Here is a 21,741-nt window from a genome sequence, read left to right on the forward strand (position 1 = left end):
CTCCAACAATGACTGGTTCAAAATAATTCGGGTAAAATCATGATATCTTAATATTGCAATGAGAATTTGAAAAATTTATTCAATTTATATCACAAAACTTGAAACCAAATGTTTTTAGAAACAAATTTGATAAAAAAAACCAGTAAAGAAAGTCCTAAAGTCGGTCGGGGCCGATTTTATGATACCCTACAGAACTTTGCTAATTTAATTGAGCTCCACATAACAATTAAAAGTTTTTATGGGAGAATTCAATCATACACCCTATGATTATAATTATAATTTAAAATTCAAAGGACTAAATATGCCGAAGCATTTGTATCTTTTAAAATCGGACTTGTATTGATCATTTGGTGCACAATTAATTTGAAATCGGATAAAGATATATATGGGAGCTATATCCAAATCTGAACCGATCTCGATAAAATTTTGGCAAAGATATTTCTGAGCTGTATTTGATATATTTCCCTGAATATCGTTGTTACGGAGTGCATATTACGGCTGTGGATAACAAATACAACAAATCGGATGAACAATATATATGGGAGCCATATCTTAACCGATCTTCACCAAATTTGGCATACTACCTTCTAGACTCAATTCGGCCGTATTTGCCAAATTTCATCCCATTTGGGCAAATATTAGAAATATTATTTGGTGCACAATAAAATGTAAGTCGGACGAAGTTATATATGGGAGCTATATCCAAATCTGAACCGATCTCGATAAAATTTAGCAAAGGTATTTCTGAGCTGCATTTGATATATTTCCCCAAATATTGTTGTTACGGACTGCATATTACGGCTGCGGAGGACAGAAATAACAAATCGGATGAACAATATATATGGGTGCTATAACTATATCTGAACCGATTTGATCAAGTTTGGCATACTTATTTTCAGGTCCAATCTGATCGTACGTGCAAAATTCCATACAATTCGGGCTGATATTACACGTTTGGTGCACAATAAAAGGCAAATCGGACGAAGATATATATGGGAGCTATATTTAAATTTTTACCGATTATCTCAATAGGGTTCGTCCTTGGGCCAAACAAATGATCTGTGCAAAATTTCATCTGGATCGGGGAATAAATGCGACCTGTACTTTGTTTACAAAAATACATGGACAGACGGACAGACGGACGGACATGCATAAATCGACTCAGAATGTGATTCTATGCAGATCATCAAAAGGAACTATGGGTCTATCTCGTTTCCTTTTGTCTGTTACAAACCAATGCACAAAGACATAATACCCTGTAGGGTATAAATAACGAAATCTAAAAGTGTTAACCTTTAAAAGGAACAATTGCTCTGGTAAACAAAATTGTTTAATGGTGTTTTCCTCTTTGGACCAAAAACTGCTAAATTAGGCTTAAATTACCAAAATACCGAATATTGGGAGGTACAGTTTTATGGGGGATATATGATGATATCGTGAACCTATATAGGCAATTATATTTCAGGGGTAAAGAACTCCTTGTGTAGAATTTCACACAATGCCATTGAAAAATGTGGCTAAATTCATCAAAATACCGAACATACATATGTATGTGTGAGATTGATTGGATTCACATATCTAATTGAATTTGCATGTTGGTGTTAGGACTTGGGGTTTGGTTTCGATATGAGTTTTTGGTATTGTGTTATGTGGTTAAGGATAACTGAAAATCATACCTTAATTTAATCTAATAACTAAATTTTTCACTTCTATTAATAGCTTTCAGGGTAGAAAGGAAATATAGATTTCCTTGCTTTTGTTTAAGGCCGAATATAGGGGGTACCGTAATATGGGGGCTATGGACCGACATAGCTTATCTTCGAACTTGACCTGCCTGCAGACAAAAGACAGATCTGTGCAAAATTTTAGCTTCCTATCTTAATTCGTTTTGACTGTAGCGTGATTACAACAGACGGACGGACTCGTCTTAGAATTTTACGCTGATCATGAATATACACACTTTGTTGGGTCTAAAATTATTATTTCGAGGAGTTACAAACGGAATGACGAACTTAATTTACCCTCCTTAATACCCTCCATGCATTAAAATACGACCGAGCCGGACTTGACGCTTTTTGCTTGTTTATTATATTTCATGACATTTTTGAAGATATAAGTGCTATAGAAAATATATTGTGACGTAAGGATAAATAAATCGTACATTTAAGCTATGAGAGAATATTCATGTTATTGAAATGGTAAATGTCGGATACTTTTCAATATTATGACAGTTTTCATTGTGGTGTAAATATAGCTTCAATCGCATTTTATTACCGGATTAAAAAATGGTTCTAGCAATTGGAAACTCGGGTTTAAAAGTTTAAATTGTTTTCAAAAATACATGTTGTTACAGAAATAATTGTTCAACCGGCATATTTGAAATTGAATTATGTCTATTTGACAAGGCTCGCATAAAAATTAAAAGCAGGCTCTCAATCACAGCAAATATAAATCTCTTGTCCGTGAGAACAATATCTGGAATTTTCTAACTACATTTTTGGCGTAAAAAATTTTGAATGAATTTGAAAATTTTGACAAAAAATACGTATAAAAAATCTCTATAGATTTGATAAAAAAACCATGTCATCCTAAAAAATAACTACAGAAATGGCAAACAGATGTATGAGACTATTCCCTGCACAAAAGGCACAGCGGAAAAAATATCAAGACATGCTTCAACGAATTAAAAACGCTTCGATACATTCATATAAAAATCTTGAAAATACAATCGTAGGTCGTCTTGGCAATATTTCTAGTAGCGTCCTAATTAGTTTTCGGATATATAATACATTTTAAGGTACACGAGCAGCCGCCTGCTTTTTTCAATATGGGTTTGATATCCAAACAACCCGTCCCCAATACGAAAGACTCACTAACCCATGTCTATTAGAAAATGGGAAACAGTACAAAATTGGCAACACTAAACATACACATCCGAAAGGGGTAAATACAAATAAACTAATTATCTTACATTGCTTGTATATACAAAAAATAGAGACTGAATGAATTTTACGTTTGTTTTTTTCTTATTCCACTTCTTTTCCTTAAATCATTTACAATTTGATGTCAGGACTATGCTTAGATTAAAGCTAACATTAATTGAGTGAGTATTGCTAATTTGTTCTTTTTTTCTTTGGTTTGGTTTGATAGGAACTTAAGAAGAAATGGGAGAGGAGAGGGCGGGAAGGGGAGGGGATATTTATCATTATTTTTTTTTAATTGGATTTGGAATTAGTTTATCAAGGATATGGTAAATTTTGTTTTTATTACATTTTCCGTCCTTAAAATAATTACTTTTTCCATTTTTGTCATTTATATATATATATATATATATATATATATATATATATATATATATATATATATGTGTATTGTTTAAATTAATTAACTACTTATACATATACGTATGTATTATATCATGTAAGGAAATGATTTGTTTAACGCTCACCCTGTAATCCAGTTACTTAACGTGGTTGTTGTTGATGTTCTTGTGGTTGTGTGAAGACCTTGAAAACTATTCTCCTTTAGTTCGAAGATATCTTATGAGGACGAAGATGATATGAAGTGAGAGAGAGTGTTTGTGATATGGATGATGAATATGTTGCTATTGCTCTGTTTCCATGATATCCTGTCTTTTCCGTAAGATTCATTTTGTGGTTGTTGTAGTTGTCGTTCTTTGTTGTTGTCTTATGACTACTTTTTAATAGTTTTCTTTTTTTTTTTTCTAAACCAATACTGTTTCCATTTGTTTATTATCACCATACTTGTTGCCTCTATCCAGTGACTCTACGACAATTGTTGCAGACGCCACTGTCACCGAATCTCAGGGTCCATATGGTGTTATCGTCAACGAGGCCGCATCCGATGCTCTCGACACGCAACACGCCAATGTTGTCGAATACTCATGACTAGCATTGCTACTATTGCGTTTTGGTCATATTGCAGACACCTGTTCCAATTCCGCCGAAGATCGTCCCGAATTCATGGCCACAACATGTTTGGCCGCATAATCCGTTACAAAACGATCACTGTTGCGGGGATGTATGTTGCCAATGTCCTGATTGCAACACCAGGGATTTCGTGTGGTCAGAATTCGTTTGAATGCATCACGAAACTCTTTATTGAAGATTGAATAGATAATGGGATTAAATGCGGAATTGGAGTAACCCAACCATGAGAGTATCTTAAAGGTTTGACCACCTATGCACGTTTTGCAGAAGGCCGCCACAATATTCACACAAAAGAACGGCACCCAGCAGATAAGGAACACACCCATTATAACACCCACCGTAACGGCGGCCTTGTGGTCCGACACATGATAGGGTGAGCTGTGATTCAGATTGCGGACTTTGAATTTTTTCTTCTCTGGTGGTTTAGTTCGTCGTATACTTTTGTAACGTTGCTTTTCGGCCACTTCGCCAGGCCGGGTAACAGCTTTGATGGATTTCACGTGCTTCTGGGCATAACAGTAGAGGCTAGAAAGTAATAAAAACAAAATACGAAAAAGTTAGAAATCTCTAATAAAAACAGAATCTCTAAAAAAGGTTGTATTTGTTAAACGGAAAACAAAAAAAAAAAAAAAAAAAAAAAAAAACTCCAAAAGGAACCAATGTCTATCAAGAAATGAAGACTAAAGTTTTTGACAGATTCCTAGAAACAATGCTGTTATTTCAGAAAAAAAAACGAACAAGATGGCAATTTGCTTTGATTTCCCGGATTTTCAATACAATGCGCAGCATTTTGCTTGTTAAAATGTTTTCAACCACCACCCGGAATCCATTCAACTTCGAATTGTGTAACAATGTGTGAAAAAACTTGTTTCTTACACTCTCTTTCAAAATGAAGCAACTCTCTAATTTAATAATATTTTGGTTATAGAAAAATTCTCTGTAAGTGTGAGATAAAGCTACAATAACATTTGAAGATCATCGGAAGATTTAGATCCTAGGTCTCTTTGGACGAAATCCATTACAGGACATTTGGAATCGATCTACCGATGTCCGTTCGTCTGTGTAGTGTGTTCTGTCTGTACGCACGACAATTCTCAAGATTTCGATCTGGTCCAAACTTGGTGCATGGTAATATTTGGATCAAACTCAGATCGAATTCGGTCCACTCCTTGCTGTACTTCACCCGCAAAGATTAAATGTTTTGAAAAGTTATAACTCTCATAACAATCTATTAACTTCGTCTATCACAGGACAGATGAAATATGTATTCAGATATGAACTTAGGTCCGAATATCACAAAACGTTCCGTTTTTGGAAATTCGTACTAGAACGATACGAAAAGTACTAAAAGATACTAAATATGCTACCCCTGGTATTTTAGGAGCCAGTACAGCTAGAACTCTTAAACTTGAGATGAGGGTTAATAAATGAGTGTACAGGGTTGCCCATATTCGACGGACCTTTGGGCCCTTTGGGCCCATTTCAATCGACGAGGCTTGTCCGCAGGCAACATTCTTTGCGTCAATTGAATTTTGTACGGAACAAATGCAAATCAATGCGTATAATCCGTTATAAAGTGGACCGAGCCATGCCCAACTGCTGAGAACGGCGTTTTTGGGATGTTCTTGGGGACGTCTCAACACTGGCTCGTACGGCAGCGATATTCTCGACCGATCGCCTTGGTCGACTTTTAAATGGCCTCTTCGGATTAGAAAGAGCCTTACCAGTCGAAAATTTTTCATATAAACGCTTAATGGTGTTCTTAGAAGGCGCACTTCTCACATTTTTTTAATGTTTTAAAAGCACGTTGAGTTTTCACAATTGACTTTTTCTGTTGAATGTAAATTTCAACTATTTCAGAGCGCTCGCGTGGCGTGTATTGGTTCATGGTAAAAATCTGCTTGGACTGACGCTTCAAACGCGGTATGTCATTAAGCGATGTGACATCTCTGTCAAAAGTTATGGCGTTGCCAGATGGGTCCGACGAATATGGGCAACCCTGTATGATGGATGTGTCAAAACTCGCACTATACAGGATGAGATGAAAAAACTACAACCAACTTCAGACTGCTGCCATTTCGAAGCCACTGGGCCGGCAGCTGTTAAAATTATTCCAGTGACAGCTTATTGTATTGTTTACAAGCGTACAAAAGAATTTTCGTGAGAATTTTCCAGAAAAAAAATTATTCGTGATGGAATTCAAGCGTGATACTGAGATTTCTTTATATTTGGCTGGAAAACCACAAGTGGCTATCGTTACAGAACTCCAGCATTTAAATAGCCGAAAGTGGTGAATTGCCGATTTTGTTTTTCTCCGATGAGAAAACATTCGTTGTCCACCAGTTCGTAAACAGACAAATAGATCGTGTTTACTTGCCAAAGAGGTCAGCTGAAAATGTGCACCTTCGGTTGGCCACCAGAACTCAGGCGCCGGCCACGGTGATGATGTGGGTCGCCATAACAGCGATAGTCGCTCTCCGTTCGTATTAATCGACCGTGGCATTTATTCTGAATGCAGAATATTATCGCGAAAATATTATGGAGGGTGTATTAAAGCCAGCACTCCACAGCTCTCCGCTCCTATTAATCTACCGTGACATCAGAATAAATGCTGAATATTATCGCGAAAATATTATGGAGGGTGTATTAAAGCCAGCACTCCACAGCTCTCCGCTCCTATTAATCGACCGTGGCATTTATTCTGAATGCAGAATATTATCGCGAAAATATTGAAGCCAGCACTCCACAGCTCTCCGCTCCTATTAATCTACCGTGACATCAGAATAAATGCTGAATATTATCGCGAAAATATTATGGAGGGTGTATTAAAGCCAGCACTCCAGCATTTAAATGGCCGAAAGTGGTGGACTGCCGAATTTGGGTTTCTCCGATGAGAAAACATTCGTTGTCCACCAGTTCGTAAACAGACAAAATAATCGTGTTTACTTGCCAAAGAGGTCAGCTGAAAATGTGCACCTTCGGTTGGCCACCAGAAATCAGGCGCCGGCCATGGTGATGATGTGGACCGCTATAACAGCGATAGTCGCTCTCCGCTCGTATTAATCGACTGGGGCATCAGAATAAATGCCGAATATTATGGCGAAAATATTCTGGAGGGTGTATTAAAGTCTTGGGCAAGCAAACATTTTAGCCGCAGACCTTGGACATTCCAACAGGACTCAGCAGCATCGCACTCAGCACGCGCCACCCAAGCCCTCGCTTCATTTCCAGCGCACAATGTCCACCAAAATCTCCGGATTCCAATCCGTTGGACTATTGTGTCTGGAGTGTTTTGGAAAGCAAGGTAGGCACTAAACAAGTAAAAAAACATTAAGTTCGGCCGGAGCTAGAACCCATTATGACCTAGAAATACCAATTTTCAAATTACTGAATACCGGGAGGTACCAATATATGGGGGCTATACCAAAACGTGGAACTATAATTTCAATGACTCGCCACACGAACTGGGACCCATTATGATCTACAACTACCAATTTTCAGAGAAATTCGTGAAAAAATGTGTCAAAAATCACCAAAATACCGAATATCGGGAGGTACCTTTAACGTAAACCTATACATGCCATGTTTTGCCACACGCACAGGGACCCGTTATGACCTACATATACCAATTTTCAAACAAATCAGTAAAAAAATGTGGCGTAAATCATCAAAATACCGAATATCGGGAGGTACCGTTATATGGGGACTATGCCAGAACGTGGACCGATATATCTCATTTTCAATACCAACCCAATACAAATTGCTCTGATTTTGGCGTTCTACGTCAAATAATGTGGGCTGTATCGTGATTTTAACAGACAGACGGACATCGTTAAATCTTTTATCCTGATTATGAATATATGTACTTTATGGGGTCTACGACGAATATTTAAGGATGTTACAAACGAAATGACAAAGTTAATATACCCTCCTGTCCAAGGTGGAGGGTATAAAAATACCAAAGAGTCGATCACCTCAAGCGCTTCGCCGGGAATTGGCCAAAATACCGCAGGGCAACATTCGGGCAGCGTGTGACGGTTATATTGGCCGTTTAAAGGCCATAATTCGTGACAAAGATGACCAATTCGAACAAATCTAAACTTATTCTAAAATGTCATGCTATTTCCTTCATTTTGTTTTGCTTTCATTCAATAAAATTGACTTTGTTGCAGTTTTGTTATGGGGGTATAAAAATGTATACAATTTTATGAATTTCAATTAAGACAGGAACTCAATCCGGACAATTATCAACAACTGTGACGAGACCCATTTCTACTTCGCTGTCTACGTCAACAAGCTAAATTGTTGCGTCTGCAGTTCGAAAAACCCAAGAGTTATTGTTTGGCGGTTTGTTGCGGGTAGGCCTCCCATTTTCAAAATTGAGGATCAACAACGATATTTAAAGGTGATTAATGATTTTTATGGTTGGTGTTGATCTGGTTGTCCAGATATTAAGAGAGAGAGAGAGAGTTAAGGGAGATAAATGTCACCTGCCCGTTTCATGGATTGACACAGATAATATGGACATCGTTTAATTTCAACAAGATGCCATTACGAGTCCCAGAAACAAGAAAACACTTACCCTTTGACGAAAAAAGTTTCCAGACCGTCTTACATCTAGAAGCCGTCAGAGCAATTAGAGAAAGCAATTTTGTTATCAACATATTTTTTGATGCCTTGGTCTTTGAGACCCCTTTAAATTCTATTTAAAAATAGCCACAATCCCCTATCGGATATAATTAATTTCGCTTTCACGAGTTTCTAAAAAAGTTTTGGCGTTTATTTGTCTATACCAATTTGTGTTCTAATAAAGTAATGGTGTGTGGAATACCATAAGATTTCCAACATTTTTCATTTTTTCACATTCATTCACATAATCACTGTAAGCTTGTGTTAAACTCCCCTGCAATACTCTTTTGACTTTACAGCTTTGCGCCAACTTTGGTTATTGTACAAATTTTATAATACATTTCTGTAATCTTTGCCTCTTCCCTTAGTTCTTCTTGAGCACTTTTCACTCTACACACAATTCCATCTGATCATAAATGCAAGTAACGTCCTGGGCTAACGGCCAACCACAAAATACGAGGGAATAAAGAGAACCAATAAAAAATGTTTAAGGATGATTGCAAGCGCTGGGTGTCTTCGGGTAGAGCGTATCACAAAATGACCTTTGCTCACGTTTGGTTTAAAGATTAATTTTAATCAATCATGGATTTTCTTTGGTTTTATTCTACTTTCCTTTTTGTGTTTGCTTTGTTCAAACATCTGCCAAACAAAGAAATGGCAAAGCTTTCTTTTCACAAGGAATTCACTTATATTGTAAAACGATTTAATCCTTATGGTCATGACATGACACAGTTCGGAAAGAATTGGGCGTTTTAGGAAGAAATTCATCAACGGGTTCAATGGAAAGCCATTACGAGGGAAATAAAAGAAAATATTATGTTGAAAAAAAAAAAAGGAATTTTACAGCTTTTTTCTTTTTTAAAGAAGTTAATTTTGCCGTGCACAATTTTTTATGAACTACCTTTTCTCGTCAGCACAAATAGGTTTAACAAAAATTGGAAGATAATGAATATACAGGGAGAGATACAAAAAAACTGCAACAAAGTCAAACGCCATAATTTTTACATTTTTTTATTTTTTTTTTGAATGAAAGCAAAAAATGTCGGAAATAGCATCAAATTTTAGATTAAGTTAAGATTTGTTCGAATCGGTCATCATTGGCACGAATTATGGCCTTCAAAAGGCCAATGAAACCGTAACACGCTGCCCGATTGTTGCTCTGCGGTATTTTGGCCCATTCCCGGCGAAGCGCATGCTTGAGGTCATCGACACTTTGGCATTTTGGTGGCCATTGTGCGCTGGAAATGAAGCGAGGAACCTCAATTTTGAAACCATTCTTGGGTGGCGCGTGCTGAGTGCCATGGGGCTGAGTCCTGTTAGAATATCCAAGGCCTGCCACCAAAATGTTTACGTGCCCAAGGCTTTAATACACCCTCCAGAATATTTTCGCGGTAATATTCAGCTCTGATGCCACGGTCGATTAATACGTGCAGAGAGCGGCCATCGGCTGTTATGGCGGCCCACACCATCACCATGGCCGGCGCTTGAGTTCTGGTGGCCAACCGAACGTGCACATTTTCAGCTGACCTCTTTGGCAAGTAAATACAATCATTTTGTGTGTCTACAAACTGCTTAGCAACGAATATTTGCCGAATGGAATATTGCGATATATTCAGCTCACGAGCCATTTTTCGGCCATTGCGACGCGGGTTTCGTTCAAATCATTCTTTACTTTCCGAACCATTTGTGCTGATGTTGTTGTTTTCTTCCGTCCACTTCCTTGACGTCGGTATCACTGTAACTAGCTATGGTACGAGACACAAAAGATTTATTCACATTTAAATGCTGGAGTGCCAGCAGTCTGAAGTTGGTTGTAGTTTTTTCATCTCATCCTGCATCGCGAATTTTCTATCAATAATTTCTAAAGGACTATTAAGCTGTGATTGTGCATTTTGTTAGAGAATTTTTTTTTTATGGGACTACCAAGCAATGAGAGTTAGTTTGTTTTGAGAATATTTTCTGAAGGAATATTGCAAAATTTTCGAAGAATACTTTCCAAAGGATCACAAGAGCAATAATCGTGGATGAATGTTTGCTAAAAGACCATCAGGCAGTAATCGAGATTTTTTAAGAATACTTTCTAAGGACCATAGTGGATTTTTCTCAGAATATGTTTTGAGGACTTTCGTGGATTTTTTAGAACAATTTTTCCAAGAACTGTTGCTGGTAGTCTTCGTCAACTTTTTTAAACAATATTTTCTAAAGTACTATTAATTAATTATAGACCTTTTTAAATGAGTATATTTTTTAAGAACTGTTGCGGATTTTCAGAATATGTTTTGAGGACTTTCGTGGATTTTTTGGGACAATTTTCCCAAGAACTGTTGCTGGTAGTCTTCGTCAACTTTTTTTAAGCAATATTTTCTAAAATACTATTAATTAATTATAGTCTTTTTTAAATGGGTATATTTTTTTAAGAACTGTTGCGGATTTTCAGAATATGTTTTGAGGCCTTTCGTGGATTTTTCTAGGAAAGTTTTCCCAAGAACTGTTGCTGGTAGTCTTCGTCAACTTTTTTAAAAAATATTTTCTAAAGTACTAGTAAGTAATTATAGTCTTTTTCAAATGAGCATATTTTTTAAGGACTGTTGCGGATTTTCTTACAAAATTTTAATTTTAGGAGTCTACCAGAGCAAACACCGAGGATTTTTCGAGCATGATTTCTAATGAACTATATAATGGTGGATTTTTTTTTTCAGAATATTTTCTAAGAATTATCCGGGATTTTTCTACGGACTACAGTGGATTTTTCTATGAATAATTCCTATAGGACTATCAGCCAATAATAGAGATTTTTTTCCCAGAATACTTTCTAAGGACTATTCGGCATTTTTCGTAAGAATGCGTTGTAAAGGATTATAAAAGTAATAATCGTGGATTTTTCAAAAATATTTATAAAAAATTCCTGGATTTTTTTAAAAATACTTGATGATTTTTGTAAGATTATTTCGGGGGTACCTTTAAATAAGGGTTATACGATATCGTTGATCTATTAGACAATTATATAGGGGATATATGATATCGTGGACCTATATAGACAATTATCTTCCAGGGGGAAATATACTCACAAGGGACTCCTTTTGTGGATTTTAAGACAATTCCATTGAAAAATTTGGCTGAAATCATAGGGGGTAGATCCTCGTGGATCTATTTAGACAATTCCCTTCTAGGGGATAAAGTACTCACAAGGAACTTCTTGTCAGAATTTTCAGATAATTCTAATGAAAAAATTTAGCTAGAATTATCAAAATATCGAATCGAAGGGGCTATACTTTATCGTGGACCCGTATAGATAATTATCTTCCAGGGGAAAAAGTACTCACAAAGAACTCCTTGTGTGGATTTTCAGACAATTACGTTGAGAAATGTGACTAAAATCATCAAAATACCGAACATCGGGCGGTACCGTTATATGGGGGCTATACCATATCGTGGACCGATATAGCCCATCTTCGAATTTAAGCAGCATGCAGACAAAAGACAGATTTGTGCAAAATTAGCTTCCTATCTTAATTCGTTTTGACCATAGCGTGATTACAGCAGACGGGCAGAATTTTACGCTGATCAAGAATATATACACTTTGCTGGGTCTAAAATTATTTCGATGAGTTACAAACGGAATTGTCAAAACAATCATTTTGGTTTTTTAACCCAATACAAATTGCTCTGATTTTGGCGTTCTACGTCAAATAATGTGGGCTGTATCGTGATTTTAACAGACAGACGGACAGACGGACATCGTTAAATCTTTTATCCTGATTATGAATATATGTACTTTATGGGGTCTACGACGAATATTTAAGGATGTTACAAACGAAATGACAAAGTTAATATACCCTCCTGTCCAAGGTGGAGGGTATAAAAATACCAAAGAGTCGATCACCTCAAGCGCTTCGCCGGGAATTGGCCAAAATACCGCAGGGCAACATTCGGGCAGCGTGTGACGGTTATATTGGCCGTTTAAAGGCCATAATTCGTGACAAAGATGACCAATTCGAACAAATCTAAACTTATTCTAAAATGTCATGCTATTTCCTTCATTTTGTTTTGCTTTCATTCAATAAAATTGACTTTGTTGCAGTTTTGTTATGGGGGTATAAAAATGTATACAATTTTATGAATTTCAATTAAGACAGGAACTCAATCCGGACAATTATCAACAACTGTGACGAGACCCATTTCTACTTCGCTGTCTACGTCAACAAGCTAAATTGTTGCGTCTGCAGTTCGAAAAACCCAAGAGTTATTGTTTGACGGTTTGTTGCGGGTAGGCCTCCCATTTTCAAAATTGAGGATCAACAACGATATTTAAAGGTGATTAATGATTTTTATGGTTGGTGTTGATCTGGTTGTCCAGATATTAAGAGAGAGAGAGAGAGAGAGTTAAGGGAGATAAATGTCACCTGCCCGTTTCATGGATTGACACAGATAATATGGACATCGTTTAATTTCAACAAGATGCCATTACGAGTCCCAGAAACAAGAAAACACTTACCCTTTGACGAAAAAAGTTTCCAGACCGTCTTACATCTAGAAGCCGTCAGAGCAATTAGAGAAAGCAATTTTGTTATCAACATATTTTTTGATGCCTTGGTCTTTGAGACCCCTTTAAATTCTATTTAAAAATAGCCACAATCCTCTATCGGATATAATTAATTTCGCTTTCATGAATTTCTAAAAAAGTATGGGCGTTTATTTGTCTATACAAATTTGTGTTCTAATAAAGTGAGGGTGTGTGGAATACCATAAGATTTCCAACATTTTTCATTTTTTCACATTCATTCACATAATCACTGTAAGCTTGTGTTAAACTCCCCTGCAATACTCTTTTGACTTTACAGCTTTGCGCCAACTTTGGTTATTGTACAAATTTTATAATACATTTCTGTAATCTTTGCCTCTTCCCTTAGTTCTTCTTGAGCACTCTTCACTCTACACACAATTCCATCTGATCATAAATGCAAGTAACGTCCTGGGCTAACGGCCAACCACAAAATACGAGGGAATAAAGAGAACCAATAAAAAATGGTTAAGGATGATTGCAAGCGCTGGGTGTCTTCGGGAAGAGCGTATCACAAAATGACCTTTGCTCACGTTTGGTTTAAAGATTAATTTTAATCAATCATGGATTTTCTTTGGTTTTATTCTACTTTCCTTTTTGTGTTTGCTTTGTTCAAACATCTGCCAAACAAAGAAATGGCAAAGCTTTCTTTTCACAAGGAATTCACTTATATTGTAAAACGATTTAATCCTTATGGTCATGACATGACACAGTTCGGAAAGAATTGGGCGTTTTAGGAAGAAATTCATCAACGGGTTCAATGGAAAGCCATTACGAGGGAAATAAAAGAAAATATTATGTTGAAAAAAAAAAAAGGAATTTTACAGCTTTTTTCTTTTTTAAAGAAGTTAATTTTGCCGTGCACAATTTTTTATGAACTACCTTTTCTCGTCAGCACAAATAGGTTTAACAAAAATTGGAAGATAATGAATATACAGGGAGAGATACAAAAAAACTGCAACAAAGTCAAACGCCATAATTTTTACATTTTTTTATTTTTTTTTTGAATGAAAGCAAAAAATGTCGGAAATAGCATCAAATTTTAGATTAAGTTAAGATTTGTTCGAATCGGTCATCATTGGCACGAATTATGGCCTTCAAAAGGCCAATGAAACCGTAACACGCTGCCCGATTGTTGCTCTGCGGTATTTTGGCCCATTCCCGGCGAAGCGCATGCTTGAGGTCATCGACACTTTGGCATTTTGGTGGCCATTGTGCGCTGGAAATGAAGCGAGGAACCTCAATTTTGAAACCATTCTTGGGTGGCGCGTGCTGAGTGCCATGGGGCTGAGTCCTGTTAGAATATCCAAGGCCTGCCACCAAAATGTTTACGTGCCCAAGGCTTTAATACACCCTCCAGAATATTTTCGCGGTAATATTCAGCTCTGATGCCACGGTCGATTAATACGTGCAGAGAGCGGCCATCGGCTGTTATGGCGGCCCACACCATCACCATGGCCGGCGCTTGAGTTCTGGTGGCCAACCGAACGTGCACATTTTCAGCTGACCTCTTTGGCAAGTAAATACAATAATTTTGTGTGTCTACAAACTGCTTAGCAACGAATATTTGCCGAATGGAATATTGCGATATATTCAGCTCACGAGCCATTTTTCGGCCATTGCGACGCGGGTTTCGATCAAATCATTCTTTACTTTTCGAACCATTTGTGCTAATGTTGTTGTTTTCTTCCGTCCACTTCCTTGACGTCGGTATCACGGTAACGAGCTATTGTGCGAGACACAAAAGATTTATTCACATTTAAATGTTGGAGTACCAGCAGTCTGGTTGTAGTTTTTTCATCTCATCCTGTATCGTGAATTTTTCTATCAATAATTTCTAAAGGACTATTAAGCTGTGATTGTGCATTTTTGTTAGAGAATTTTTTTTTATGGGACTACCAAGCAATGAGAGTTAGTTTGTTTTGAGAATATTTTCTGAAGGAATATTGCAAAATTTTCGAAGAATACTTTCCAAAGGATCACAAGAGCAATAATCGTGGATGAATGTTTGCTAAAAGACCATCAGGCAGTAATCGAGATTTTTTAAGAATACTTTCTAAGGACCATAGTGGATTTTTCTCAGAATATGTTTTGAGGACTTTCGTGGATTTTTTAGAACAATTTTTCCAAGAACTGTTGCTGGTAGTCTTCGTCAACTTTTTTAAACAATATTTTCTAAAGTACTATTAATTAATTATAGTCCTTTTTAAATGAGTATATTTTTTAAGAACTGTTGCGGATTTTCTTATAATATTTTAATTTTAGGAGTCTACCAGAGGAAACACCTTGGATTGTTTGAGCATAATTTCTAATGGACTATATAATCGTGGATTTTTTTCAGAATATTTTCTAAGAATTATCCGGGATTTTTCTACGGACTAAAGTGGATTTTTCTATGAATATTTCCTATAGGACTATCAGCCAGTAATGGAGATTTTTTTCCTAGAATACTTTCTAGGGACTATCCGGCATTTTTCGTAAGAATATGTTGTAAAGGGTTATAAAAGTAATAATCGTGGATGTTTCAAAAATATTTATAAAAATTTCCTGGATTTTTCTAAAAATACTTGATGATTTTTGTAAGATTATTTCGGGGGTACCTTTAAATAAGGGTTATACGATATCGTTGATCTATTAGACAATTATATAGGGGATATATGATATCGTGGACCTATATAGACAATTATCTTCCAGGGGGAAATGTACTCACAAGGCACTCCTTTTGTGGATTTTAAGACAATTCCATTGAAAAATTTGGCTGAAATCATAGGGGGTAGATCCTCGTGGATCTATTTAGACAATTCCCTTCTAGGGGATAAAGTACTCACAAGGAACTTCTTGTCAGAATTTTCAGATAATTCCAATGAAAAAATTTAGCTAAAATCATCAAAATACCGAATATAGTGGGGTAACTTTAAGTGGGGGCTATACGATATCGTGAATCTATTTAGACAATTCCCTTCTAGGGGATAAAGTACTCACAAGGAACTTCTTGTGAGAATTTTCAGACAATTCCATTGAAAAAATGTAGCTAAATACCGAATATAGGGGGTACCGTTATATAGGGCCCATATAGATAATTATCTTCCAGCGGAAAAAGTACTCACAAAGAACTCCTTGTTTGAATTACGTTGAAAAATGTGGCTAAAATCATCAAAATACCGAACATCGGGCGGTACCGTTATATAGGGGATATACCATATCATGGACCAATATAGCCCATCTTCGAATTTAAGCAGCCTGCAGACAAAATACAGATCTGTGCAAAATTAGCTTCCTATCTTAATTCGTTTTGGCTGTAGCGTGATTACAACAGACGGGCAGAATTTTACGCTGATCAAGAATATATACACTTTGCTGGGTCTAATTGGGGTCTGGGTCTAATTATTTCGATGAGTTACAAACGGAATTGTCAAAACAATCATTTTGGTTTTTTTTTGAGAACATTTTTCGGAAGACTATTAGAGCAAAAAAGTTAGTAATATTTTTTTGAAGGCTGTCATTGCATGAAACGAGGTCTATAAGATGTCTATGGAGTTTAAACAAATTTAGGAGACAAACAGAGCAACAATCGTGATTTTCAATGAAAAGATGTTTAGAGGGTCCTTCGAAGAACTGATGGAACAATACTTTTGAAATTTTCTGGAAATATTTTTGAACAATTATAAAAATTTTAAAGCATAGTTTTAAATAAACATAATATCATTAGTGGCATTTATTGTGATTTTTTCAAAATATTTTAGTTGCAATATAAGAGCAATAATCTTTATTTGTTTAAAAAAATATATTTCCTCCCGAAGCAGTAATTCCCGTTTATTGAAGTTAAAGAATAAAATGGCTTCTTATCTTTTGTCATATTTTATGTTCGCCATAATCCGACTAAATATCTTTCATTATTGAAATTATTTAATGTCTTTCAATAAGTGTCACTTACATTAAATGAATGTCTTATCGATTTCCGTCCAAAACGTTCCTCCTGGCAGTTCTCAGCGATTTCCTGTCCAATAATCAGCAAGGAAATATAAGAATATAGAATAGCAACACATAAATACTCTGGTAAACCACAACTATTACAACTTTGCCTTTGAGATATTTTCTCTCTCGCTCCATCTCTTCTCACTTTTTATTCAATAAAACTTTAACACCATCCACAGGAAGCTCTTAAATCATGGCCGTTGTGTGTCCATTCTTCAGGGACAAAGTTATCATCAATTTTGTTTTTTTTGTTTTGCCTGTTGTTTATTGGCAAGTGCCAGTCATAGAGGAGAAAATGATCTGTGTGAGTGTGTGTTCGTTGGAAAAAGTTTATACACGTCAACGCCTTAATAAACAACAAATTACGGTGATAAAGAGCAAAGTAATTTTTATCATTACATCGCCATTATGATTTTATTTGAGCATCCCTGCACTTCTTGGCTGACTATGGAACTGTATATATATAGGAGATTTATTTACAATGCCCATGTGTGTGTGTGTGTGTGGGTGTTTCTTTTTTGAAACAGGAACTACATAGATCGTAATCATCATCCATGTACTTAAACTTCATATTCCACATCAACTCCCTTAACAACTTTATGCCCTGTCATAGAGGTTTATGTTATGGACTCTGAACATCATCTGGGAATTATAAGGTTGGTTGGAAGAACATATATGCGATTATATTTATGGCTTGTGTAAGCCATACGTATTCTTGTATTATACCTGTCTATAATCATTAGATTCTGTTTGTAATGTTGATGGCCTTGAATAGGACAAGAGGATTTGTAAGGGAATTTGAGGAGACAGGAAAAAAACACACACACTCCCAAAGTTATCGGTAGGATGTGTCTTGAAATTCCCTTAATCTATTCTTAGTTGTCATCACAACCGGGTCTTAATATGTTGCCTTACAAAACTCATCCATAATAATTTTCAGTGGGTTGGCTTTCTCACATTTGTGTCTACCTCCTTCTACGAGCCACCGCAGCAACAAAGTTTGTTATCAGCTAATATTGTATGGGTGTGTGTGTGAAATTTGCCAGTGTGCTGTGGTTATCATCACCGAAGCAATGACGGTCACGAGATAATTAGAAAAGTGTCAAATAATTTGAATGAAATTGATACTTCCCACACGCCAACATCAAACTCATACCAAACAAATATAAGTTTTGACATTTATTCATATTTATGCTGATTAGGGGTATTTTCGTTTGCACGCAAGGTAATCTGAGATGTTGTGATATGACAATAAGGAGCTTAACTTTTTATGGAAGATTTGGGTGAAATCTGTCCACAACAATAAGAAAATCCATTTTTGAAATCTTAAATTAGGTGAAAACTTTGATAATGAGATTTACTTAGAGTAACTTTTGTAACAAAAAAACTAAAAGATATCATTATTATTTGTATGACTGAGACTGAAAAATATTTAAAAAAAATTCTCGTTTGGCAAAGATTTTGGGAAAAAAAATATAAAAATCCACGTTGATAGGGGGTCCGCGGAAAAATATTTCAAAGGAGTTGCTTAGAATTTTTATAAAAAAACAACCATTTCTCAATATAAAATTTATAAAAATTCCATCTTACCTTGGGCGAATGAGTATTAAAAAAAAATTATTAAAAAAAATCGCAATTAAAAAAAACATATATTTGTAGCAGATCCTTGGAAAATTATTTTTAAAAACCCCATGCATGAATAATTATTTAGAAGCTATAAAGTGTATATTATTCAAGCACCAGAAAAAACTCCAGGTTATTCCCATCAAATGGAAAAATATCAAATCATTGCCAAAGTGGTCGTATTGGTCACCGATGTGGTCGTATTCTTTCGACAAAGTACGAGTTAAATAGACGTGTGGTTCGTCCGCCGTATCGGAGCAAACTCTCGTTCTCGTTAGCAAACATTTAGAAAACGTTCATAGCAAGCTCCACGCTCATAGCAGGCTCCACGCTCATAGCAAGCTCCACACTCATAGCAAGCTCCACACTCATAGCAAGCTCCACGCTCATAGCAAGCTCCACGCTCAAAGCAAGCTCCCCGCTCAATGCTAGCTTCACGCTCATAGCGAGCTCCAAGCTCATAGACTCGGAGAACCCGAGTCGATATCACCTACGAACCAAGGGCAATCCGACAACTCCCGAGTCAGCATCATCTCGGATACTTTCGAGCCGACATCAACCCGAATACTAACGACAACTTCAGAGGACCCGAATACTCCCGAACCGACAACCTCACGAACACTGACCAGCCGAAAAACGACCAGATATTCGCATCGACAGCAACAGACCACCTCCTTGCATACGCATAAACCAACGTCAAAATCGCCCCATATTTTTCGCATATTAGTCGTAATATAAACACAAGAGGATTAAATAAAAAAACGCTCGTGTTTAGCTTAAAGTTTGTGAATCCTTAGGTTGATCCTAGCAACACCCGTTACAGACTGCATTTAAAATTCTCTCCAAACTATCCAGAATATCTTATTAAAGAAGACCAGTCGGTAACAATATAGAGGTCTTCTCATAAAAGACCCGAATGTCTTCTTATAGAAGACCAGAACGTCTTCAAATAGAAGACCAGAATGTCTTCTCATAGAGCACGAAAAGGTCTTTTATGAAAAGTCTTTCTGGACTTCTTATAGAATACCAGAAGGTATTTTTATAGAAGACCTGAAAGACTTTTCGTAGAAAACCTGAGGGTCTTCTAACAGAAGACCATAGGGTCTACTAACAGAAGACCAGAGGGTCTACTAACAGAAGACCAGAGGGTCTACTAACAGAAGACCAGAGGGTCTACTAACAGACGACCAGAGGGTCTACTAACAGAAGACCAGGGGGTCTTCTCCCAAAAGACCAGAATGTCTTCCCATATAAGACCAGAGAATCTTCTCATATAAGACCAGAATATCTTCTCATAGAAGGCCAGAGAATCTTCTCATATAAGACCAGAATGTCTTCTCATAGAAGACGTGGATGCCTTCTCAAAAAGACCAGAAGGTCTTCTCATAGAAGACCAGAAGGTCTTCTCATAGATGGCCAGAAGGTCTTCTCATAGATGGCCAGAAGGTCTTCTCATAGAAGGCCAGAAGGTCTTCTCAAAAAGACCAGAAGGTCTTCTCATAGAAGACCAGAAGGTCTTCTCATAGAAGGCCAGAAGGTCTTCTCATAGAAGGCCAGAAGGTCTTCTCATAGAAGGCCAGAAGGTCTTCCTACAGAAGACCAGTAGGTCTTCTCATAGAGGGCCAGAAGGTCTTCTTACAGAAGACCAGAAGGTCTTCTCACAGAAGACTAGAGGATCTTCTTATAGAAAACTAGAGGATCTTCTTATAGAAGGCCAGAGGGTCTTCTCACAAAAGACCAGAGGATCTTCTCACAGAAGACCAGAGGGTTTCCTCACAGAAGACTAGAGTTTCTTCTAACAGAAGACCAGTGGACTTCTCACAGAAGAACAGAGGATCTTCAAATGCTCTTCGCATAGAAAAGAGCATACGGTCTTCTTCTCAACGCAAAACTCTTCTTCTAATTGAATACTCAGTAAGGAACCTAGAGACCAAATATTAAGATAAAATGCTCCCATAGTAATATATAGATATTTTTCATAGGTGATAAGTTTTTACAAAAAATATCCTAATGGTTCATATCTCTTTAGCAATTTAATAAATTTGTAGGCCATTCAGAACTAATTGTGCGTAATTCTTTATAAATTTATCTCACTAAACCATTTCCTTTCATAACGTCCCATCTCAAATAACTCACACACACACATTTAACGATTATGGATTATATATTTCCTGTCATTACTCAATTTCAACAATTCTTCAAGAACAACGTAAAAAAAAAAAAACATTGTATTGAATGACACATGCCTGCCTGTGGAGGAGGATACACGTTTCTTCGGCCAATAACTACTGGTCTCCGATGTATCATCAACTTAAGCAATATCTCGGCCAAACAAAATCGTCATCCTCATCATAATCAATAAGCGTCGACAGTGGTGATGACATCGAGTCCCACAAACCACAAAATAAATATTCAGGTCACACAGAGATATCCACCCACCCACACAAACAGACAAACAAACGCACACACACATCCACACTCGCAATCTGTTTTGGTTGGAATAGCTGTTGGTTTTGTTGGTATTCCACATTCACTTCGAATGATCAGCAGTTGGTGTAATTGTTATTATTATTGTTGCTGTTGTTATAGTTTTCATTTGTCATCTTGTTCAATATTGTCGTATGTTCCACGAAGTGTGTCAAGGTGACGAGTTCACAAAACCAAAGAAATAACCAGACCTCGGTCGATGAAATGGGATAATCTATCGGTATCGGTAATTTGTAGGATTAAATGGTTTAATCATCGTCGCCGTCATCGTCATCATCATCCGAAGGAAGAAATGTAAATGGAAAAATTGTTTGGTTGTATAGTTGAGAGACAAATGTAAAAACGGTGTTTACTAGTTTTTACACTATAGTTTGTACTGAGATAATAAGTTATGTTGAAATTATTTTCGGGTGTAAAATTATACTAAATCATATTACAAACCTTAAGTGAATGGGTATTTTATATAATTGTATATAATTTAGTATATTACTCCCCCAAATTCAGTGATGGCAATGT

The 21,741-nt window shown here is 36.5% G+C and overlaps 1 protein-coding gene across 2 annotated transcripts in view; it reads right to left on the minus strand.

Annotated features, from left to right (window-relative positions):
* Positions 1 to 3,358: 3,358 nt before the first annotated feature.
* LOC101896361 (dopamine receptor 1) overlaps positions 3,359 to 21,741 on the minus strand; it is a 301,976-nt gene continuing 283,593 nt past the window's right edge. For both annotated transcript variants that reach the window (XM_059121808.1, XM_059121803.1), the window contains exon 8: positions 3,359 to 4,475. In XM_059121808.1, coding sequence (XP_058977791.1) covers positions 3,935 to 4,475 — 541 coding nt within the window. In that variant the 3' untranslated portion in view covers positions 3,359 to 3,934. The remainder of the gene's footprint in view (positions 4,476 to 21,741) is intronic.

This window comes from Musca domestica, unplaced genomic scaffold (genome assembly GCF_030504385.1).
Source record: "Musca domestica strain aabys unplaced genomic scaffold, Musca_domestica.polishedcontigs.V.1.1 1, whole genome shotgun sequence".
NCBI lineage: Eukaryota > Metazoa > Arthropoda > Insecta > Diptera > Muscidae > Musca > Musca domestica.